At 37.1% G+C, this 26,400-nt stretch overlaps 1 protein-coding gene across 1 annotated transcript; it reads left to right on the top strand.

Annotated features, from left to right (window-relative positions):
- The first annotated feature begins 19,420 nt into the window (after positions 1-19,420).
- LOC136235205 (cytochrome P450 71D445-like) lies at positions 19,421-21,777 on the top strand. Its single transcript, XM_066025126.1, has 2 exons — positions 19,421-20,448; positions 21,043-21,777. The coding sequence occupies exons 1-2, from the start codon at positions 19,543-19,545 to the stop codon at positions 21,661-21,663; spliced, it is 1,527 nt and encodes a 508-aa protein (XP_065881198.1). The 5' UTR covers positions 19,421-19,542; the 3' UTR covers positions 21,664-21,777.
- The last annotated feature ends 4,623 nt before the right edge of the window (positions 21,778-26,400 follow it).

Below are 26,400 nucleotides of genomic sequence, written 5' to 3'. Positions count from 1 at the left end.
ATCTATTGTAATTTCTCCTCTCATCTAATTCCCTTCAATTTAATTGAAGTTTTTTTAGTAGAATAGAAATTAATATGTAATTTCAAGGCGCCATGAAGAAGACGGAGGACCTAAAGAGAAATATGTAATAGTTAGTATTTCCCTAGGTTTGGCCTTTTATTCCGTCTCTGGCTCGACATAATAATTTAGATGATATGTCCATAACGCCAATGTATGTGTCTGATGTATACTAAAGCAAATCAAGACTAAGTTAGATTATGAGACTTATAATAAAAATCCCTCACTAATTAAAAGTTAAGTAAATAAGCAAGTTATTAAATCGGTTGCCCCTCCCTAATATTATAATTCAGCTGGCAGTACTGGGGGCCTTTGGGTTGTTGAGCAAACTCAAGCTCGGGGTCTTATGGTAACACTTGAATTATCAAAAATTATTTTTTATGAATATGAGGTAATACTTAAATTAGATTATGATAATTGGATGAGCAAACTCATGTTGTCATAAACTAATGGGCAATATAGTTGGGATTAATATGAATAGCATATTAGTTACTAATGTGGTTGGTAACCCAATAACCTAGGAATCACATTAAAGATGTGATTGATTACATGAATCTACCTAACAAATGAGACTAGCTTGTTGAGCAAACTCAAGGCGAAATCTCAGGAGTTAGGATCTTAGCTCACTAAAGGATTTGCGAAATTCTTCGAATTAATATGGAGGGCTATTAATTTGGCAAAATAGTGGGAGCAATCTAAAATAAACAAAAGGCCTATAATTTTAAATTGATGTATTTTAAAGAAAATGAATAACGTACGTTTACTCTTTCTCACTCTCAAGTTATATTAAAACACTCTTAAAATCATGACTAACACCAATCTGCAAAATATACTTACTGATAACAAGTTGAACAGTTCAAACTTCACCGACTGGTATCGCAACCTCAAAATCGTTTTGAAGTTCGAGAAGAAAGGGTATGTACTTGATACACCAATACCCCCTTACCCGGCGGATGGTGCTCCCTACCAAGAATTTTATGCTTACTTGAAGCATAAGGCTGATGACGATCATGCGGGAGACATCATACTAATGACAACGGAATTGAAAAGGCAACATGTAGAAATGGATGCCTATTCCATGGTCGCGCACCTAAAAGAGTTGTTTGGGAATCAAACTCAGTGCGAACGCTACGAGATAACAAAGCAGTTATATAGATGCAAGATGCAGGTGGGCACATCTGTAATGGCACATTGTGTCAAGATGATTAGCCTTATCACCAAGTTTTCTAGTATTGGAGATTCGATGGATCATGAACTAAGTGTAAACTTACTTCTTCAGTCCCTCCCTGAGAGTTACTAACAGTTCATCATGAACTACCAAGTGAGTGGCTTGCAAACCTCTCTTGAAGAGCTTGCAAATATGCTCGAGACAGTCGAGCCCAATATGAAAGAAAACGAGGGGATACCGGCCATTGCTATTGAAGGATCAAAGAAGAGGAAAGGGAACTATCCCAATCCAAACCATCCTAATAAGGGCAAGGGGGCCATGCTCACTGAAACAAAGGGAAAGGAAGTGAAGAAGCCCAAAGGAGAGTGCCACTTTTGTGGTGAAGAAGGGCATTGGAAAAGAAACTGTTTGGTGTACCTAGCTACCCTCAAGAAGGGAAAAGCCGGGACTCCAACATCTACTATGTTCTATATTTCGATAAAGAACAAACATTGCGATTTTTATAGAGATGGGATTTTCTATTTTTCAGGAATATCATGATAGCTCCCATTTGTATAGGGTTTTTAGGCCCCTTTTAGCTTCCTTTTGCTTTATTTCCTTTTAATTTTAGTTGCGTTTTATTATCTTTTAGTTAAAATTAGCAATTTCCCTTATTTTTGGCATTTTCGGTGTTTTCAGGGATTTTTAGGGACTTTTCGTGCATTTCCGAACCAGACCAAAGCCCATTGGGGAATTACCGGACTTTTCAGGGACCATCAGAGCACTTTTGGGATTCATCAGGGACCATTAGAGCATCTTTCGAAAGCCCAGGGACTCAAAAGGATAAAAACCGGAGTTTAATCCCCCAAATGGGACCTGTCTCGGCGAGACACAGGCTGTCTCGTCGAGACAGGCCTTGTCTCGACGAGACCCTTTGCTGAAATCCGCGAATAGTAAGCCCAAAAGCCCATAAAACACTTTGTAAATGTCATTTTTACCCCTGAGGCATTAGGGTTTCCTCCCTAACTCTATAAATAGGGAGCTAAACCTAATCCTTTGGAGGGGATTAGCCACTCAATAAATTAGAGAGCCGCTAGGGGTTTCTCTCCTCCATAATGTAGATTTATTGCTTTTTAGATTAGATTTCCAGCTTTTTAGGTTAGATTAATTTCAGTTTTGTCTTTTCTTTCAAGAACAATTGATGGGAGAAGTTCCTCATCTTCTATTTTTGTAGTCAGAATCGGTAAAACGGGCTTTGGATTTCTATCTCTTTCCCTTTTATCTTTTGCGATTATATTTAATTGAAGCTTTTTCCGTTATTCATGATTTCCTCCTATTTTGATTAGTTTGTCTTTGAACTGATCTCCATCCAATTTGGGATGGGGATGAAATTGATTGTAAGAATATGTATGATTAGGGATCTAGGACCTTTGATTGATCAGTTTATGCATGCTTAATGCCTAGATATTGTTAGGAACATGATTTATGCTAGAATGAACATTGATAATGATCAACTAGCCTGTTTATGTATATAATGTGCTTAATGCCTGTGACCCTGACATTAAATAGGATTATAGATAGATGAGAACCTGACCATGGAATCGTCTATACCGAATTTGTATTAACCTGACTTCGCTAGAGACCACTAGGAATGAGGATTTGTGGCTGGGCTACGGCTTTAGCCTTAGTTGTCAATAAACCTAATGCTTTGCATGACCTAGGGTATATGCCTAATCAAGCCGTCACCCGAATGCATGTGATTAGGAAGGACAATTCTGATCAAATTAGTCTTTCACTTAGGACAATTACCTTCAATCATTGGTAAAACACAAATCTGAACTCCCTAAACCCATACCTAGGATTTAATCAAAGGAATCCTCAACCTATATTGTGCCATCCGTCAATTCACCTTCTACCCTGTCAATTGTTCACTTTATTTTGTTATGTTTATTGCTTTATTGCTTTAATTAGTTATTCAAAAACCCAACTTTTATCCAACCCTCTCAACAATTAGATCATTCTAGGTAGATTTGCTAGTTGTAACGAATAGTCCTTGTGGTTCGATCTCGTGCTTAGCACTTTATTACTTGTTGCGATAGGATACACTTGTCCTATTAAATGCTATATACTTTACGAGCATCATATCACAAAATGGGATTTATGTGCTAGATGACAAAATTTCTGTTTTCGCAATTGATACCAAAAGACATAAGCTAGATAATTCAACTTACTTGTGGCATTGTCGTTTAGGCCATATAAACAAAAGACGCATGCTTAAGCTACATCAAGATGGGCTTATAAATTCAATTGATCCTGTATCATTGGAAACATGCGAAGCATGTTTAAAAGGTAAAATGACAAAGACACCCTTTAGTAATAAAGGTGAGCATGTATCAGACACTCTAGGACTAATACATTCTGATGTATGCGGTCCTATGTCAGTCCAAGCAAGAGGAGGATTCAGATACTTCATAAGCTTCATAGACGACCATACCCGATATGGTTATATCTACTTGATGAAGCACAAGTCCGAAGCTTTTGAGAAATTCAAATGCTTCAAGAATGAAGTAGAAAATCAATTAGGAAAGAAAATAAAGACACTTTGATCCGATCGAGGTGGCGAATATCTTTCAGATGATTTTTTGAATTATCTAACTGAATGTGGGATATGCTCACAATGGACACCTCCCTATACACCACAACACAATGGTGTATCCGAGAGGAGGAACCGTACCTTACTAGATATGGTACGATCCATGATGAGCATAACATTACTTCCAAAGACATTCTGGGGCTATGCCTTAGAAACCGCCCTCTTCACCCTAAATCGAGTACCAACTAAATCCGCTAGTTCCACACAATATGAATTGTTCGTTGGTAGGAAACCCGTGTTCTCATTCATGAGAGTATGGGGTTGTTCAGCATTTGTCAAACGCATAGCGTCAGACAAACTAGATTCTAAATCTGATAAGTGTTTCTTCATTGGATACCCTAAGGAAATTGTGGGGTATTACTTCTATCATCCAGATGACCAGAAAGTAATAGTATCCAAGCACGCAACCTTCTTAGAGAAAGAGTTTCTCGAAGAAACAGAAAAGGGAAGCATGATCGAACTTGATGAAGTTCAAGAACAAGAAACACCAACTAAAACAACAGAAGCGGTTGAGGAACCCGATGCAGTCCCATTAGATGAGACTCAAGTGCCACCCATTCGTAGATCACAAAGAGTTCGTGAACTCCCTATTAGATATGGTTTTCTAGTGGGAGATGATGATGAGGTTCCCGTGTTAGACGACGAACCCAAAAACTACGAAGAGGCTCTTAACAGTCCAGATTCTAAAGCATGGCTCGAAGCCATGGATTCTGACATGGATTCCATGTACACCAACCAAGTGTGGACTTTGGTTGATCCACCCGAAGGGATAAAACCCATTGGGTGCAGGTGGATCTTCAAAAAGAAGAATGACATGGATGGAAAGGTTAGCACCTACAAAGCTAGGTTAGTAGCGAAAGGATATCGTCAGAAACAAGGAATTGATTATGACAAAACTTTCTCTCCCGTGGCTATGTCCAAATCAATCAGAATAATGCTCGCTATTGCCGCTCACTACGATTATGAGATTTGGCAAATGGATGTGAAAACAACTTTCCTAAACGGAAACCTGCTTGAGGATGTATATATGATGCAACCTGAAGGTTTCATATCAAAGGATGCAAACAAGGTTTGCAAACTTCAGAGATCCATTTATGGACTCAAGCAAGCATCTAGAAGCTGGAACAAGCGTTTTGACGAAACCATAAAACAATTTGGTTTCGAACAAAATTGCGAAGAAGCTTGCATTTACAAGAAAACAACTGGGAGCTCAGTTGCATTTCTGATATTATATGTGGACGATATATTATTAATGGGAAATGACGTAGCTCTAATACAGTCGGTAAAAGTATGGTTATCTGGTAACTTCTCCATGAAAGACCTTGGTGAAGCAGCTTATATACTTGGTATAAAGATCTACAGAGATAGATCAAGAAGACTGTTTGGTCTTTCAAAGGCTACATACATCGAAAAGGTGCTAAATCAGTTTAGCATGCTTGAATCGAAAAGAGGTAACTTACCCATGATACATGGAGTAAAGTTAAGCAATCATCAATGTCCTAAAACCGAAGATGATAAGAAGCGCATGGCTGTAGTCCCGTACGCCAGCGCAATCGGTTCGATTATGTATGCTATTCTATGCATTAGACCTGACGTAGCGTTCGCGTTAAGTATAACGAGTCGTTACCAAGGTAATCCGGGAGACGAGCACTAGAATGCCGTCAAGAACATTCTTAAGTACTTGAGAAGGACTAAAGACATGTTCCTAGTGTACGGAGAAGGGGATCTGAAAATAGAAGGATTTTCAGATGCAAGTCATCTCACAGATGAGAACGATTTTAAATCCCAATCAGGATACCTGTTTATCTTGAATGGGGGCACGGTCAGCTGGAAGAGTTCCAACCAAGGAAGCGTAGCTTTCTCTACGACCGAGTCAGAGTATATCGCTGCTGCGGAAGCAGCAAAGGAAGCGGTTTGGATTAGGAAGTTTATTACTGAACTTGGTGTGGTGCCTAACATTGTAAATCCCATTACACTGTACTCTGATAACAATGGAGCCATTGCGCAAGCAAAGGAACCACAGTCTCATAATGCATCCAAGCATTACCTGAAGCGATACCACATTGTAAGAGAAATTGTGGCAAGAGGAGATGTGAGAATAGAAAGAGTACCTACTGAGGACAACGTTGCAGATCGGTTGACAAAGCCCTTAACCCAAAAAGTACATGATCGTCATCTAACTTCTACTGGGATAAGTTGTAGAAACAATTGGCTTTAGTCCAAGTGGGAGTATGTTGGGGTTTTAGTGTCCTATAGACAATTGTTCTAGGATACAAACTTAATGTAAATGAAGTGTTCTTTATATCATTTGTTTAAATGAGATATGGTTTCATAACTATATAAAGGCAATCCCTTTTAAGAACTAAATAAAGTCTAATAAAAGGAAATTCGTAAGTTTGTTTAAAGTGATTATAAAGTGTTCATACAAGCATGAAGTGAGACGAAACTTTATAATAAACTAATAAACTTAAAACCACCCCAAGTCAAGTAATATGTTTAGGATTGACATATCACTGCTGAGACTTGCATGTAACAATGTCTTCTGTCGCGACAGAAAGCTGATCTCACAAGCTTCATATATACAGATATCTTGATAGTTACATGGATCCAATGAAAAGAAGTTCATTAGGATTGGGGACCTGACTTGAGATAACAAGATGGGTAGATTCATCCTTGTCACCTGTTCATCTCATTGGTATTAATAGGTATAAGTAATCCTCAGACTCAAAGGAATGTTAATTAGTAATTTTGGATTACGGAATGTGACGCTTTGATCGTGTTGTAACACGATCCTTAACAGAGATGACTCTGGGGTGTGAACGGCAGACCTTGGGTATCACAGGAAGTAATTGCAGGATAGTTATACATTGGATTGAGCATTTATCACTCCCGATAAATGGGAGATATGTCCATGGATCGCTTGTGAAAGACTTGACTCTAAATCCTTGCAAGGTGATAGCTTAAGATTGAAATGCAGATTTCTCTTAACCTATCTAATTGGAGTTGACTCGGCCTGTACAAGTAAAACGAACGTCTCGCTATATGTGACTTGACATTATCCATAGTCATAAGATTCAGTTCAAGGATGTAGTTGATAAAGGATCGAATTATACTGTAACTAATACGGAAAGGTCAACGACAGAATCAACTTGTCTTCTTATAGCTCTGGGGGAATGTTTCAGATTTGCCAATCACATTTTGTGTACTCATTCCGTTATGCAAAGATTAAAATAATTCTGTGAAAATTAATTTAATAGTTGCATACGGCTAGAAGCAATAAGAACCTAATGGGTCACACATAAGACTTGGAACCCAAAAGAGAAACAGATGTTAATTAATTGATGGAAGCCAAGCTGAGCCCAATAAAGGCCCAGTTAATGTGGGGGGCGATTTTATGTATATAGAATACATAAATAATTAATTTGATTTTATCAATTCTAATTAGATTAGGATTATGAATTAAATTAATTAAAGGATAAATAAGTTAGGAGTTTTAATTAGATTAAATTACTCCTATTATTATCCTATAAGGATTACTATTATTATCTTTATATTGAAGATATAATTATAGATAATTAATAAGAATTATATTCCGAATTAAATTCTTATTCAGTAACCTAATTCTATCTAACTAGGGTTTAGATACAAGAGAATATAAATACTCCCTACATGTGCAATTTTCGAAATACACTAAGCATACCAAGAGAGAGAATTTTGACCCCCCTGTTCGAGGACGAGATTATCTACCGCTTCCTTCCGTTCAATTGATTTTCATCTTTTTCTCTTTATCCTTGATCTTGTGTTGATTAATTAGAGACAATCTATTTTGGTTGTTATAAACGGTTGATTCTAACTTGATCTTCAATTGTTTTGTTTTGTGCTCGGGAACTCGAAGTAAGAGTTGTGGGCACTTCGTTTGCAACGGGATAGAACTTCTGAAAGGTATTTCTTTTATCCCTCTTTATATGAAATAACGATTAACGGATCTTGGGTTAATGGAAATAGGTTAAAATTTTTATATTTCCGCTGCTATACGTTAGCCTATTTTCCTTCAGGATGTTGCCGAACCTACCAATTGATATGAGGGAGCATAGTTTCAGATACATAAGAGTATATCCAGGAAAGAATTTTAAGGTCCATGGATTCCCAGGCATCAAAACCTTCACTGGTTTGAGCAGGAGGACCATCAATAACATGATGTTTAATTTTATTTGCTCGCAGAACTAAATCAATTTGAGCTTTCCAAACAAAGAAATTGGTTGAATCGAGTTTAGTGTTCAAGCTATGGGTGATTGCACCAACATGAGAAGAGTTAATGGAGGGCGAGGTGATTAAACCGGAATTCGAAGAAGAAATAGAGTTGGTCGACTGAGAACCAGGTGAGGCCGACGAACCAGACGACATGATTGATGAGGTAAAGAAATAATCGGTGTTGGGTGTCTCAAGGGAAGATTGTAATCAGAACGATTACAAGAACTGGGAAGAGAGGAGAATAAGGGATTTTAGGTCGACAATTTCTTTACTGGAAGGAGAAGCAGAAGTTCGACTAAAGGGGAAGGAGAGAAAAAAAAATCAGAATCGACAAAAAATTCTGATCGGATGAATTTCAGTTTTTAGGGTTTAGATGTTTTTGGCTCTGATACCATATAGAATTGGGGGAAAATCTTTCTGAATATTATTCATAGTGTAAACACACGTATATAAACATATTAGGGCAGTCGGCTATACTGTAGGAATCCTATTCTAAATACAACGTGACTCTAGTCCAAGACTTCCTAATTCTATAGAATAACTAATTAGGATGAGTTTGTTATCAAGTCTATTACATATTCCTATAAAAAATGAACTTCTTTTTTGCTCAACTATAAATTGGTCTTCTCTAATAATACACCTGCAGATCCCGATCTTGGTCGTTTTGCTTTTTTCTTTAAGACGCCTGCAAATCTTTCATATTTAACTTCCTTTTTTTTTTTTGCAACCAATGATCAATTGATTATATTTTATTCATGTTCAGTAAGCTAACTGAATATTTTATACAAATTGAAGGGTATTAGGACACTTTGAATATTCATTGATTCAATCAAACTTTTTGAAAGTTGAGGAGACAAATGATGTATTAAGCTAGTGTTATTAGAAGGTTTAGTAAGACCCCTTTCCCAAGGAGTGATTTATTATTAGGAACAAACTAGGATAGCAAATATGTAACAACCTTACAAACATCAATTATCTCTGATATGGTGCAAATGACAAGTTAGCATAGCACTATGAAATAGAGGAATTGAATCTGATTTGAATAATTTATCTTAACACATCAATCTGCCTACAATATGAAAACAAAACAAAAACCCAAGAATTGAAAGTAAAAACATTTGGCAAATGAACCTAAATTACTGAAAAAAACAACAGTCTCAGCTACTGAACATGATGCTCCTACTGATAATGAGTGTCTATTCATAAATCATCCTCTTCTTCAATGGTAACCGGCAGCTGATCCCCAGAAGAAGGCATAGAGTTCAACCTCACTTCAATAGAAACAACTTTGTTATCTAATGTTTCTTCAGACTTGATAATTTTGCGTCTCTCCATCTTCCATTTTCTTGCCAAATCTTCTACAGTTTTAAACTCCGAGAAATACAAAGAGGGGTCTTTCAACATGTCTTCCCATTTGCCCTGCCCGAATTTGCGAACACCAACCCAGAGAGAATCAAGCTCTTGATCTAACCAAAAGCCAATCGAAGGAGCAACTTCAGAACAAATTTGGCATTGCCAATCACCAGCAGGAACCGACTTCACAAAAAAAAAAAATACATGAGGAATATAAAAACGTTGACCTAAATAATCGAAAACTGGATATGTGAGGGAGAGAACATAAAATTCACATACGTAGAGAGGTGGGCTAAGGCACTGAAGATGATAAGTGTTGGGACATGTGTCGCAGCAAAGCAATTTTCCACCGATATCACATACTACACACTGGCAGTAATGCTGTGAAACATAGCAAAAGTATAAAAAACAAATTACCAGAATGTCAATAGAATTGAAGCTGAAATTTCAAGTTCCAGAAAAAAATCATGTAATGAAAAATCCTTAAGCAAATTAAGCAGTAAAAACTTATTGCTATTTGAAGAAAACGGCTCTCTTCGCATAGGTGTCAGAGATTAATATAAGATATATGATTGAGCTTTAACTATCAGTTTCAGCTTTTAGTTTAATTGGTTCATAACATGGTATCAGAGTTTCTAGAACCAAACGGTCGAGGGTTCGAGTCCTGACAACCTCGTTAAGGCAACTAGTTTTCAAATTTTCCTCTTATACTCTTGATACCAAAAAAGAATGTTGCATAAGTAATCTCGAAAATGGCTTCTTTGATAGGTTAAGAAGCATATATTCTGACATATTATAACATAGGCTAATGTAGCAAGAAATATAAAGAATGAATACATTACAAAGAAAGAGAAATCTTACTCCATCTCCCCCTATTGTTCGAGGAGGCAAACTAGATGAGTTATGGGGATTTGAAGTCAACGAAACACGTCCATGACTCTTTGATTTCATTTGTTTCTGGGAATGATGTTTCTTTTTATGGTTGTTCCCCTCATAACTTTGGTTCAACTTATATGGTGAAGCCATCCTCAAAAATATGTCTGCAAAAGTCTGATCAAGAGAGAGAAACTAAATGACAATTGAGCTCCAATAAAAACCTACATTTATTCGATAATATTATTAGATTGTCATCGTAACATAACATCTTTAAAACCATCCTACATTTAGTTTGAAACATAAATGTTTGAACATCTGAAATTTTATAATAGAAAGCACTAATGTGTTAATAATTTCCGATCGAAATAGAATACAGAGTATCAAAAAATGAGTGATAGTTGCGTGGATAGGGACAACAAGGAGAAGTAAGAATATAACAAAACCGAAGTAGACCAATACTTCATATTTATTATGCATGTTATTTTTGCTCTCACAAATAAAGATATAATAAAAAAATCAAAAATAAAGATTTGAAAGTACATTTCTATTGAAAACCAAGATATAATGAAAAACCAAAAAGACAATTCTCATTTTCTTAGGAATTATGGGTACCATGTGGTAAAGTATCTTATTGATGCTCACAAATTATATACTTATACGCCACATTGTAAATTCACGGATTTTTCGTAAACATGAGTTGTAGAGAGAGGATAACAGAAAAGAGAAAGAGAGAGCACCAGAATCTTAAAAGATAAAGGAAAAACGTCTAATTCAGTTGCATTGTGTTTTTGTTTCTTTTATGTTTCGAATAAGAAACAAATCATTCTTATATAGGAGGACCATTGTAACTTTCTTTCCTCGGTCAATTCAAGAATTAATTCACCTAATGAAAAAAGTAATCTTACTAAACTAATTCACATTAAGTATAATTAAAACCATGGTAACCACTAAAACCTTTTACAAAACGAACATTAATTCCATTTAATTAATGAAATAATTAATCTTACAAAATTAATTCACATTAATGACAATTGAAATCATTGTAACCACTAAATTCATCAGTTCTTGCCTAAATTAAATGTTTAATATAATATTAATTAATTTAGGATCTGTTTTGTTAGTTGACAATTGTTATTGCTAATTGTTTGTTGTTAGCTACCAGTTCCTAGTTCTTAGCTAAATAATAACTAGGACCCATATATTTTCTTTACTGTTCGGCGTATTTGGCTCGCTATCAAGGATGCCTCACGGTTTAGAACATGCAGCGCATGTAACTCTTGGATTGAGTGTTAGATTCTAAATGAGCTTAGCATTCCTATATGCGCGCCCCCGTCCACTAGAGTTATTCTGATATGTTGACAGCCGCCCCTAATTGGCTAGATAAAGGTCAATACAGATGCCTCGTTAATGGCCATTACACCATAAAACCACTACTACAATTAAATTTAAATTTATTGCTTGAAAATTGATGTATTTTATGCATTTATTTTGGCTTATTTTAATAATTTTGCATTTTTTTACACTAGTCTTCAAATTACTAAAATGATAAAAAAAATTATGCAATAAAAATATTAATTATTGCTTGGCATGTTACATTTAAGTGAGCTAATCCAACAATTTATTTAAATTATTATAAAAAAAAAACAACAAAATTATAATTGTTGCATTGACATTTAAATGATCTAATGCAAAAAAAAAAAAAAAACCTAAGAAGTGTATAATGTTCCATTTAAAATAATCTGTTATTTTATTGATATATGAATATTAAATATTTATATTGTTATTAATATAGTTACAAAAAATCAACAAAAATGTATGAAATTGCTTCAATTTATCCACAAACTTGTTTGGAAGGTTCGATGTGACAGTTATATAGTCAAACAAGTTTTTTCAAATTTTCGATAGCGCATAGTTAAAATTGAACTTTTTTGGAAACGTTAGGATTAAATTTACACAATTTAATATGTTAAAGCTAAGTCTGCACTTCATTTCATACGTTAGGGTTAATAACCCATATATATATATATATATATATATATATATATATATATATATATATATATCAAACTGACACAAATTTTATTATTCAGTACTCTATTAAATAAGTTATAAGAGCATCCACAATGGTTGGTAACAACCATTGTGACTTATGTGGGATAAGTAATAAGGTGAAGTAATATGCCATTAGAAAGGATTTATTTTTCAAGACCTTTTAGAGCCAAAAAAATATATTAATTAACAATAGGTATCAAAATTGTAATTTCTCAAGACCAAAATCGTAATTTCACAGAACCACAATTGTAAATGACCATCACAATAAAGTAGAAATTAAAAGCAGCGGACAGCGCCTAACGCGCCATATCTGGCGCCTCAGAGCTATCCGTGGGCTTCAATTTTCTATTTTGGATTTTAGGGAGATAGCAATTCTTTGTTACTTAACTCTGTAACAAACTTTTTTTTTTTTTTTTATAATAATTCCCCTAATGGTTAGTAACAATCCCACATAGGATTGTAACAATAAAAAACTCTCCATTAGAATTGGTCTAAGTTATTTTTAAAGTTGACACGGTAAATTTGTACATTAAGTTATAAAAAGGAAAAAAAATTATGGTACTCCAAAATTAATAGATTGGGTGAATTAATTAATGTTATATATATACACTAATCACTTTTTATGTAAATATGAAAGCGATTTTACTTGAGCAAATGTATTATTTCGGTAATTCAATATAACATGAATATTTGCCATTATTATTATTATATTATTTCATATTTTTATTTATCACCTTAACAAATATAATAAAATTAGTGAATTACTATACCTAGCCACTTATTCCTACCTCTAGCCTCGGGAATAGACCGAACTACCCTTTGCCCAAAATTTGAAAAAACACAACACCTCTCAAACACCCTATAGACACTTCGATCAAATTCAGACTAATTTGTGAACCAAAACATGGATCGTGACAGAGGCAGTAAAGGGAAACCGAAAATGGTACGATTTACGGTTTTATTTTGTTGATTTAAGCTTCGTTTTTGAATCTGTGGGAGCTTTTTGAAAATCGCTGGAATCGCAGTCGGGCGTATGAACATCACGCCCGACCTGTGGTTTGAGCATTTGAACATCACGCCTGACCTATGGTGCAGGCGTGATAGCCTTATGCCCGGACCACAGGTCGGGCGTGATGTTCATACGCCCGAACCACAGGTCGGACGTGATGTTCATACGCCCAAGTGGTGTGTGATGTTTTAAAAAAAAAAAATTTATAATTACATTATAATTTATATGTTAAATTTTTGGATTAATTTGATTATAATTTATATGTTAAATTTTTAGGTTAATTTGATTATTATTTATATGTTAAATTTTTAGATTAATTTGATTATATTTTATACGTTAAATGGTTAGATTGATTTGATTATAATATATATGTTAAATGTTTAGATTGATTTGAATTTAATTTAAGACGGAGCCGTCTACTATAGCGGGGAAATTCATCCTGTCATCTGCTCGTCGTCTAGATATGGAGGAGGAGGAGGATACACCATGGCATACAAGACTGCGTGGTATTGATATATCGGGTCGTAGGCGGAGAGGGGCTGCGACGGAGCTGGTGCGGAGGGGTCCGATTGTGGGGGCGGTATTGGATCAGGCCGAGATTCGGGGAGCGGAGGCGGCGACAGATTCTGATGACCGAGATGGTGATGCTGTGGATGACTATTTCTAGGTGGTAGCCCAGGTAGTGCGACAGTCTGTATCTGGTGGTGGTGATGAGGGTGAGGATGACGATGAGCAGCCGACCCAGGGCAGACAGCGCAGCGGTGGTCGTTTTGCGAGTATAGGTATTTTTAATTTGCATATAGTATTTTATTTAGTTTTAGTATAGTATTAGTATAATTTTAGTATAGTTTTAGTATAATTTCAGCATAGTGTAGTATAATTTTAGTATAGTTTTAGTATAATTTTTAATATAGTTTTAGTATAATTTTATAATTTTAGTATAATTTTAATAGAAATAAATAATTTTAGTATAATTTTAAATTTTAGGGACCAGCAAACGTCCCAAAGCTAGTGAGGACCAGAGCAGGATTGTTTCTAGGGCGGTAGATGGTTGTCCCATTGATTGTTCCGTGATTCCTAGTTTTCTAGGACATGTTGCCTCATGGATGCTGGGAGGGGAGCTTCGGTCGTTTCTGACATGCTACAACAGAGTATCAGCATGTCAGAATTTGGGGGTGTGGTTTTCTGGTGCGTCACCTGAGGTAAGAATAATTTAGTTTGTCAAAATTTATTTTAATTTGTATTTTTAACTATAAACCTCAAAAAATATTCAGTAATTGTATATGTGTCATTTTACAGCTGAAGGATATGATCGAGAAGACTAGGTTGTCTCACCTTTCATCCACCATGTTTAGGAACCTCGACACTCCGCTGTTGACTGCGTTCGTGGAGCGATGGCAGCCCGATACGAACTCCTTCCACATGCCGTTCGGGCAGATGACTATTCTACTGCATGATGTATGGCGGATTCTGCGTATCCCGATCGATGGTGCGATGGTGTCCGAGTCTCCCAGTACTGAGCGGCTGCATGCCATGTGCATGATGATGTTCGGGGTCACTCGGGAGGAGCTGCTATCGCCATCCCAACATTACTGGAGTGGTGGATGTGTATTTGTTGATGTTGTACACAGACTTACCAGTGATGGTAGGGATGACGCGACTCGGGCCACGGCGTGGATGTGGCTTATACTCGGATCCACCTTGTTTGTCGACAAGAGTGGCGATAGGATTATGCCGTCCCATCTAGCTGAGGTTCACGGCAGTGTCAGAGGGACAACTGGACTTTCATAGGGGTTTACTACACTTACCACGTTATATCAGCATCTAGGGATAGCGAGCAGAGGAGACTGTTCCGGTATATGCGGATGTTTGACCCTACTACAGGCGTGGATATACGAGTATTTTTCGATGTTGCAGCCGCATAGACTACCACACAGGATCCCAATTGACCGTCCCCGTGCATGCAGATGGGAGGTCGGGATACCAAGCAAGACGGCCCGACTAGAGACCATACGTGCACAGCTAGACTGCATGACGACAGTCGAGGTATTTTATAAAATTTTAGTATTAATTATTATTTTATATATAATTTTAGTATTAATTATATTTTAAATTTTAATTTTAATTTAAGTATTATTTATAGTATATTATTATTTAGGGAAAAGTACGAAAAAAATGCTTGTGGTTTGTCCAATTTGCAAACATAGGTATGTGGTTTAAAAGTTTACAAATAAAGGTCTGTAGTGTGTTTTATTTACAAAACAAAGTATTACAATTACATATTTAAGTTCTGATTACAACCAAAGACGTTTTTATCTAAAAAAAAATTATTCTTACATATCAACAAAACACAATCCCAAAAAAAAACAACTTTCTAAATCGAAACAATAAATAATATGGTGAAATTTTACGTTTTTTACAAATCTGACAGTTTATGAACTAAATTGATATTTAAGTTCATTTTACACGGTTGCAATTTGATTTTGTGATCTGTATTTTGTCAATATATAAATGTAATTGAAAAAAAATAAAAAAATTGCTCTTATTGTTATCAATTATTTAAAAAGTTTAATTTTAAATACTTTGTTTTGTAAAAAAAAGTATACCACATACCTCTATTTGCAAACTTTTAAACCACATACCTCTATTTGCAAACAAGGCAAACCACGAGCATTTTTTTCGTACTTTGCCCTATTATTTATTATTGAGTATTATTTTTTTTGCAGGTGACGTGGTTGCCTTAAGGTCCTGTCCCCGATGATGATCAGCTTCGAGTGTCCTACGCCGGTTGGATACGGTGTAGAGACATTGTCGAGCCGTATATGCCGGATCAAGTGTTACGACCTGCATACTCAGCCTATCCCAGCTGAGCGTACTAGACCTGATAGAGCAGTACGACCATGGAAGTCTTTATCGTACAGGCTCACGCATTCCTCTATCACAGTTGAGGATACTTGGCGGAGATTTCCATCGGCTCGGGGCCTTGATCGGAGGAGATACCGGCCAGTTGGATACGATCCCACTGCCTGTGATGCTGCTTACATGGACTGGTACATGCGATATTTGCATTCTCATCTCCTTCATGCCCCACAGGATGGACCGGTCCAGCATGCTCGCTCCAACAGCGAATTTGTAAGTTTATCATTATTTAATATTAGTTTACATGTGTCTGTTTTTTAATATTTATTTATTTTTTTTTGCAGTGGCTTAGCTAGTTGTGGCGTATCACCCAGCGAGCGGCTACCAACCGATCTGAAGAGGAGGCTCCACTCATTAGGAGGGAGATGGATGAGTTTATGGACGCGTGGCGTAGGACGAACTAAATTATGTTTGCATGAGTTTATCTATTAGAACTTATTACATTTTAACACTTTTGATATTATATGTAATATTTTATGTTTATTAATTTATTTTAATGTTTAAGTTGTTAAATTTTATTTGTAAAAGGGTAATCTGAGTTAAATTCAGTAATTTTTATTTCTAAAAGGTTAACTTCCTCATTTTTTTCCAATCCAAGCCACGCGGGCGTGAGGTAATCACGCCTCACCACAAGGTGAGGCGTGAGGCTATCATGCCTCACCATAGGTGCGGACGTGATAGCCTCACGTCTGTGGTGAGACGTGATTACCTCACGTCTTACCCTGTGGTGGGGCGTGATAGCCTCACGTCCGCGTGCCGGGAGAGGAAATTTTCCTTCATTTCCCACTCCAAAGCCTCAATGGGTATTTTCGTCCTTTCATGGGGCTAGAGGTGGAAAATTGAGGCTATGTTTGACAACACCGTAAAATTATAAATAACATACCACAACCACTTAAATCTTCTATATTTTTAGATGTTATATCAAATACAAATAGTAAATAATATATATATATTTTTTTCATCTAAACAGTCTTTTAGATCTCTTTTTCCAAGTGATCTGAGAAATAACAACATGCTAAAGAGAGAGTGGTGAGTGTTAAACAAATCTGTTCTGATGTTTAAGTTATTAAATATAGAAGGAAAGTTGAACATATTCGAAGCATTGATATTAGTTGTGTATTTGATGTTCATTGTCTAAGTCAATCAGGGGCGGAGACAGTGTCCTCCGGTCGCTAAAACTACCATGCCCACGAGTAATTTCACCTCCTGTCTCTATAAAATTTGAGGTTATGGTGGTTTTGGTTCCCTGTTTCCAAGAAATAATGATCGGATACTGAATTAGCATCCAAAATTTGCCCAGGCCCAGTTAAGTCCTCTTTAAATTCAGAATACCAATATTTTTTTTGCTTGCTAGGCCTCTCTAAATCTAAAATTTCAATTTTTTTTTGCTTGTTAGACCCTCTCCTCTCTAAATCCAAATTTCTAATTTTTTTTAGCATATTAGGCAGTCTCTAAATCCAATTTTTTCTATTAGACACAATTTTTTTTTACATGTTAAGAATCTTAACCACAATATAGTTTAATTTTGAAAAGTTTTAGATTGATATTTAAAAATTGGTTCTTGACCACTCTGATTATAACACGTATATATACTAAAAAAAAATTGAACAAAATCTATTTAGCAAAAATGTTTTTTTACACACCACATGTCAAATCGGTCCCCCAACCAATGTACATTTTCTATTTACAGTGATCACCAAAGGTAATCTTTATTATTCTGGGAATGTACCATGATTAGTCACCGCCAGGGGCGGATACGGAGAGGGGCCCGGGCCCTCCAGCCACCGGAACCGCCATGACCAGGGCTAGTTTTGGCCCCTTGTCTCTAGAAAATTTAAGGCTGTGGTGGTTCCGGCCCTATCTCTAAGAATTTTTGATATGGTGCTGAATTAGCACTCCCAAATTGGCTCAGGTTCTGTTAGGCGCTCTCTAAATCTAAAATTCTAATTTTTATGGCCTGTTAAGTCATCTCTACATCCAAAATTCTATTTTTTTTTTTGGCCTATTAAGCCATCTCTAAATCCAAAATTCGAACTTTTTTTTGCGTGTTATGCCCTCCTTAAATCCAATTTTTTTTAGAAGTTTTACATTAGTACATATATACATATACGAATTTTTTCTGAACAAGTTCGATTAGTAAAAATATTTTTTTTACATGTGCATGTGTGAAATTGGCCCCCAAACCAACTAATCCTGTATTCGTTACTGGTCAACGGACACGTGTAGCCTTCAGTTGGTTCTGCGAGACGCCATATGTGACGTGGTCAGGTGATGCACCATGCCATGTTGCACATGTTCTATCAGGTGGCTAATACGATAGATGTGCCCCATGTTTTTTTTTTATCTATGTCCTTTACATAAATATCTGCAATAATCCCATGATTGCTTTTTTCTAACTGTATGGCTCTATAGATGGATGATAGAGATTCTCTCAGATTGCCTAACCATTTCATTCGCATTTTCAAGAAATATTTCTTGCTTAGATCGATTACTATATGTATGTTTTTTCGAATCGAAGGATAACGTTAATCCAGTGTCAAGATATTTCAATGTATCATTAAATTTGTAAATATCTTTTTAAAAACATAAATAGTTTATAATATATAAAAGAAAAAGTCGGTCGTGATCTTTTAACAAAGTATATTATACATATACACAACAAACAAGAACTGCAGTCCATGTCAATTATTATTAACATTATTATTATTATTAAATGAATTAGTTGGAACAAACAAGTAATATATAATAAAAGGATAAGAGGATAAGAGGATAAATTTGATTCCAGGATATAAACTTAATCTCAAACATTTATAAGTTACATTACAAAAATTTAAAAAAACTAATTTAATTATTATTTAAATGTCAGGTTAGACATTTTAAATATTTTTACGTTTAAAATATTTAATGTGTCACTAGTATAAATACAGAAAACTTGTAAAAATGATAACAACTAAGTTGGATATATAATAACAATTTTTATTGTGAATTTGTCAAAAAAAAAAAAAAAAAAAAAGAGTAACAAACCTTATCAGTTTATTTGAAAGGTATAATATAATAGTTAAACTAGCTTTTTTTGAAAAACAATGGTGATCTTACTTGAAAACATTATGGTTAAGATCATTTTTCATATATATATATATATCATTGCCATTATTAAAATTTATCCTTAGGCCTATAATAAACAACCAGAATACCATTTCCGATGCCTTTGCTGTGCGAATCTTGATGATGGAGTTTCATTTGGCCTCCTCAGAACGGGCAATAATGCCCATACTAACCATCCTCTTCCTTATTCTGATTTGGAAGAAATTCAAAACCCCAAATCCAAACCTTCCTCCAGGGCCATGGAAACTACCTCTAATAGGAAATATGCACCACTTAATTGGGTGTTTACCACACCAGAAAATGAGAGAATTATCCAACAAATATGGACCCATTATGCATCTTCAGATTGGTGAAGTTACAAATATAGTAATTTCATCTCCTGAAGCAGCTGAAGAAGTCCTCAAAACCCATGGTCTCATCTTTGCTCAAAGGCCTAGAATGAGTGCTGCTAAATCTATCAGCTATGGCTATAAAGACATCACTTTTTCTCCTTATGGAGATTACTGGAGACAGTTGAGAAAGATTTCAACAATAGAGTTGTTGTCTGCAAGGCGTGTTGAGTCCTTCAGATCAATCAGGGATGAAGAAACATCGAAGCTTATTGACTTAATTTCATCTACTGAACCAGGTTCAGCTATAAACATTTCCAAGATGATCAGTTCTTTAACTTATTGCATTACTTCAAGAGTAGCCTATGGAAAGGTATGGGAAGGGGAAGATAAAGTTGTAACAGCTATTGAGAAAATGATGTTTGAAGTTGGGCAAGGGATTAGTATTGCTGATGCATTTCCTTCAATCAAATGGCTTGAGATGTTTAGTGGGATAAATGGTAGAGTTGAAAAAGTTCATCAAGAACTTGATCAAATAATCCAGGGTATTGTGAATCAACATAGATCTGCTAGAACAAAGATCAATGGTGTTTCCATGGATAAGAAAGAAGATCTTGTAGATGTTCTTTTGAATCTACAAGAAAAAGGGGACCTTCAAATTCCTTTGGGTGATGATTCCAGCAAGGCACTCATCATGGTTAGTGCCTTTTAATTTATCATATGTTGAATTCATCCATGTTTCATGAAATATTTTGCATTATTAATGTTTAGGAATAACAATAAAAGCTATTGGTGACTTATTTATAACGTTAAGTTTATTGGTGAATTGGTTTGTTAACATGGTATCTAAGTATTTTAGACCAAATGTCCTTAGAAAACCAAAAAGTAAGATGCAAAATGATACAATAAAAAGGAATTTGTGTGTTACGGGGATAAACTTGGATATTACACTAATTGAACTAAATGTTTAAGGTGAGAGTTAAGTATGAAGAATAGCTTTTTATTACTGGACTTGAAGCACCTGATGTGGCACTGATTAATATAAAAGTTATTATTGGGTGTTAACTATCAGCTTAATCTTTTAATTTAATTGGTGCAATGACATACAAGATAAGTTCATCCTAACATGTGTTGAAACTCCATAAGTAAATGGCCTTGTCATGATTCGAACACGCGGCCGTTTGGTCTAAGCGTCTTTGATACAATGTTAATGAATCAACAATAGCTTTTACATTAATGTATGACATGTACATGAGTCGAATAACTCTAATGTGGTGCAATATTATTTCAGGACACATTTCACGGTGGTGTTGATACTGCATCTACAACAATAGAATGGACCATGTCGGAGCTATTGAAAAACCCGAAAGTAATGAAAAAGGCACAAGGAGAATTAAGACAGAAATATAATGGAAGAGGAAGAGTAGATGAAGCAGATTTACATGAATTAGAGTATCTAAATTTGGTAATAAAAGAAAGCTTCAGACTACATCCACCTGCTCCATTGTTATCTCCAAGAGAATCTAGTGAGCGTTGTGTGATTGGTGCATATGATATACCAGTCAAATCGAGAATCATGGTTAATGCCTGGGGAATGGGAAGAGATCCAAAATATTGGGATGATCCAGATGAATTTAAACCAGAGAGGTTCATAGATAGTTCAACTGATTATAAAGGAAATAATTTTAAATACATTCCATTTGGTGCTGGAAGGAGAATATGTCCCGGAATATCGTTTGGTTTAGCTAATATTGAACTTCCACTTGCCAAGTTGCTATATCATTTTGATTGGAAACTTAATAATGGACTCAGACTAGAAGATCTTGATATGACTGAAGAGATTGGTGTTACTACAAAAAGGAAGTTTAATCTCTGCATCATTCCAATTCCATATGTTCCTCCCACCCTCTAAATCAGTTAATTTGTTTGAGCAAATTTTATCATTTGTGCTTAATTTATTTGCATTGTTATTGTGATTAAAATGGGACAAGGCTATTTCTTTTTTTGACATAATAAATAATCATTAGGTAATATATATGATTGTCTTAAGGGGTAATTCATCATTAGTCTGGTCTCATGTAGAACTTATCAAGTGTCTCGTTAGTATCTGAAATTTTTCACTAGCTGAATTGAAAAACTCTTATAACCTTAAGTTTATGGGTGCTTACGAACTTGCATTTTTTCTAGGAGCAAGTGAGAACCTAAAAAACTCAAGCTACCCACTTCATATTTCTTACAAAAATGGCAGAATGATAAGTTTTTAATCTAATCACTCTCTTCTCTTTGATCTCACTAGAAATGAAAGAAATGAAGAAATGAAGAACACAATCAAGCTTTCAACAACAATTAAAAATTATTTCTTCAACACAAATTTGAGCTCATTTTCTCAACATCTAAATGAGAATGCCTCTCCTATTTATAGGCAAATGGAGAGTGACGATGTAGCAGGGACTCAAAGTGTAATTCGGATCTACGTGAAGGTGTTGAAACCCGAAATCCTCAAGGCGTAGGCTGTCGGTGAATCTTCTTGGACAGAGGCGTGTTCATCTCTACCAAATCAAAATATTCGTGCAGAGAACAGGATTTACGTATAGAATTCTTCTCGAGGAGATCCAATATGTCCTCATTATCGAGGGGCGCATCGTCATTGGCTTTCGCGTTTTCTGGTGCAGACCTCTGGTGGCAGTTACTTAGGGGCTTTGACGGGAAACGATCTTTACTTTACCCGCGAAATCTGTCTTTTTCCTTGTCCTTGGGGTCATTCCGCCTTGTATTGTGTTGATGAGGACTTCTTCATTTGGAATACCTCCGCCTAGGGGACATGCTTCGGGAATATGCCATATTGGTCCTGGTGGATTCCCTACTAGATTCTCTTGTTTAGACGTCCCTCATTGCTTTCCGCAGTTGCCACCGAAGATCTTCCATCTCCTGTTAATATGTTGCTTTTGCATCATCCATCTCCATTTGCGTGGTCACTAGATTCTTGGCGAACCTTCGGGATACTTCCTTCGACAGAAGTTGGTATTGAGGATCTAATTAGTGTTGGGGCTCTGCTTGCTGATTGACTTCTTGATCATTGTTCTGGTGAAAGCGACTAGATTGACCCATCACTGAATATTCTGATAGATGGTGGATAATTGAAAACGATTAGATTGACCCATCACTGAATATTCTGATAGATGGTGGATAATTGAAATCTATGTTTACCACACCAATGATAACTTGTTAGCTGATCTTGATTACGTGTCCAAGTCGTGATGATGATCCGATGTCGTGTTGAGCCTAGAAAACAGTATGCAAGTCAGACGGGGCCGGCAACCCGCTCTGATGCCTAAGCCAGTTTTTGGTTGAGAACCGAATGGAAGGGTATGAACTAGTTTGAGATACTAGTTAACGTACCGAACCTTACATTTATACCTGTCTATTTATAGTGTTCGATTAGGTTTAAAGTTATCACCTTTTTTAGAATCCTTACGGAGTTAGGATTCCTATCGTTTAAGGAGCCTGAATCCTTAGAGGAAGCTTTGTCTCATTGATACAGATTGAAAGCGTGAAATGAAGGTTTTAATCGTAAACCAACAAAGATGTTCTTCTCAAGCTAAACTTGAAGGAGTTAATCCCGATAAACAAGGTATAAACCTTAGGTTCTCAAAGAGAATAATGTTGATTGATAAAAGTTGCCGTCATTCTTACAAAATGAGGGTTTAAATACTCCCCTTTAATAATAACAAAAGACAAGGATTACCCCTACTAGGGTTACAATAAGGCTATCTATAAAAGGGTAAAATAGGTGATACGCCCCGACAATCAGTACACTGGTACAGGTACGGATTGTTAGGGTTGTTGGTGAAATACTTCGGGAGGAAGTAAACCTAGAGATCCGCCAGTAAGCATAGAGATCCGCCCAGGGTAGATGTTGATGCGCCTCCTTGCGTGTTCCTAGATTCGTCCTCTTTGCTTGTCTTGGGGATCCGCCCTCCTAGGTACAACCTCCGTGGGTCTGATGTCTGGGGATCCGCCAGAGTGCGTGTGATCAGTGATCCCAGTTAGGATGTCCGCATCTTCTTTAAAAGAATTCGGCACTGATTCGCCCTGTTTGAACTTTAAAGGACCATCCGGCTTCCATGGGCTAAGGTCACGGATGTTGAATGCTGGTGAGATTTTGCTAAGCCAGTTCGGCAATGCTATATGATAGGCATTGGCATTGACCTTCTTGGTGATCTTATATGGCCCGTATTTCCTAGGCCGAAGCTTGCTGCTTGCGGCGTTGGCGAGTCTCTCTTTGCCCAAATATACTATAACCTCATCCCCGATTTCAAACTGTAGGTTCCTGCGTTGCTCATCTGCCTTAGCCTTTAATTTCTGATTTCTCTCCTCAAGAGTCTCTTTCACCTCTTGGTGCATCTGTACATAATCCTTGGCCAGCTGGTTGGCAGTCACGTTTCCTTTAAGAAGAGGGGCTATATCAAGGACGTGATTTGGGGTCTTTGTGTATACCACTTCAAATGGAGATCTCTCGGTTCCCGAATGTACAGAGCCGTTGTAGGCGAACTCAGCTTGGGCTAAAACCACATCCCACATCCTTGGCTTATCCTTACATTTGCTGCCCAGTAAGTTTCCCAAAGTTCTATTGACCACTTCTGTCTGTCCGTCTGTTTGAGGATGGGCGGTGGTGCTAAATTTCAGAGACGTATCAAACAAAGCCCACAACGTCCGCCAGAAATGACTGAGGAACTTCGTATCACGATCCGAGACAATGCTCTTAGGTACGCCATGTAGCTTGACAATCTCTTTGAAGAATAGCTTAGCAGTTGCCGAGGCATCATTAGTCTTGCGACACGGTATGAAGTGAGCCATCTTTGAAAACCGATCAACCACGACAAAGATGGAATCCATGCCCCTCTGAGTCCTGGGTAACCCTAGGACAAAGTCCATGGACAGATCCTCCCAGATGGTTTCTGGTACAGGCAAAGGTAGCTGCAAGCCAGCATTTGTAGTGCGTCCCTTGGCGGACTGGCAGATATAGCATCGTTCTACTAAGTAGGCAACATCTCTTCTCATCTTAGGCCAGAAGTAACGGGAACTCACTGCTTCATAAGTCTTGTCTCGCCCAAAATGCCCTCCAAGGGATCCGCCATGTAGATCCCGAATAACCTTCTCGCGAATAGAAGTGCAAGGTAAGCAAAGTTGGTTGCCCCTCATGAGATACTCATCCATCAGGTGATACGCCCCATCTCCATGCTGGTTTTTACACTTTTCCCAGACACTGCCAAAATCAGGATCCGCCACGTATTCTCCTTGGATGTGTTCAAAACAATCGGTCTCGAGGTTAACTGTCTTAATTAGTGATACCCTTCGACTTAAGGCATCCGCCACCTTGTTCTGTTTTCCAGCCTTGTGGACAAGCTTATAGGGGAACTTATCTATAAAGGCGGACCATCGAGCATGCATGGAGCTTCGAAGTTGTTTCTGACTTCCCAGGTACTTGAGAGCTTGGTGGTCGGTGTAGAGGATGAATTCTTTCCCCAACAAGTAATGCTCCCACACTTTCAACGCTCTCACTACAGCATAAAACTCTTGATCATACATTGCCCACTTTTGCCGTGCCTCACAGAGCTTCTCACTGAAGTATGCGATGGGCCTCTTCTCTTGCATCAAGACACCGCCAATCCCAACTCCACTGGCATCACACTCAACTTCGAACAGTTTATCAAAATTGGGATACGCCAGCACGGACGATGTACTCAACTTCTCCTTGATTAGGACGAAGCTCTTCTCTTGGGCATCCGCCCACTCGAATCCCTTTCCTTTCTTCAAACATTCTGTCAATGGGGCCACTATGGAACTGAAATTCTTGATGAATCGTCGATAAAATGTTGCCAGCCCATGAAAACTCCTGATATCCCCCACATTCCTTGGAGTGGGCCACTCTCGAATAGCTCTTACCTTCTCCCCATCAACTTGGACTCCATCGCCACTAACTACGAACCCAAGGAAAACCAGGCTCTCCATGACAAAATCACATTTATTAGTGTTGGTGTATAGCTGGTGTTTCCTTAACAAGTCAAATACTATCCGCAAGTGCTCCACATGTTCCGCCAGGGTCTCGCTATGGATCAGGATGTCATCAAAATACACAACTACAAACTTTCCAATCACCGGGCGAAGCACCTGATTCATCAGCCTCATAAATGTACTGGGGGCGTTAGTCATCCCGAATGGCATAACTAACCATTCATACAATCCATCTCTGGTCTTGAAGGCGGTCTTCCACTCATCCCCAGATCGGATTCGTATCTGATGATAACCGCTCCTGAGATCAATCTTGGAGAAGACTCGAGATCCGCCAAGTTGGTCCAGCATATCATCCAACCTTGGAATCGGGAACTTGTACTTGATGGGGATCTTGTTAATGGCCCTGCTATCAACACACATCCGCCAAGACCCATCCTTCTTTGGTGTAAGTAAAGCTGGAACGGTGCAAGGACTCATACTCTCCCTAACGTATCCCATTTCGATGAGTTCCTCCACTTTCTCTCATGATGTCATTCTCCTTTGGGCTCATTCGATAATGTGGGAGGCTTGGTAAACTAGCCCCAGGCACAAGATCGATATGATGTTGGATATCTCTCAAAGGTGGTAACCCACT

Source organism: Euphorbia lathyris, chromosome 1 (assembly GCF_963576675.1).
Source record: "Euphorbia lathyris chromosome 1, ddEupLath1.1, whole genome shotgun sequence".
In the NCBI taxonomy this organism is placed as follows: domain Eukaryota; kingdom Viridiplantae; phylum Streptophyta; class Magnoliopsida; order Malpighiales; family Euphorbiaceae; genus Euphorbia; species Euphorbia lathyris.
The sequence above is the reverse complement of the archived record's forward strand: the minus strand, read 5'-3'. Positions and strand labels throughout refer to the sequence as shown.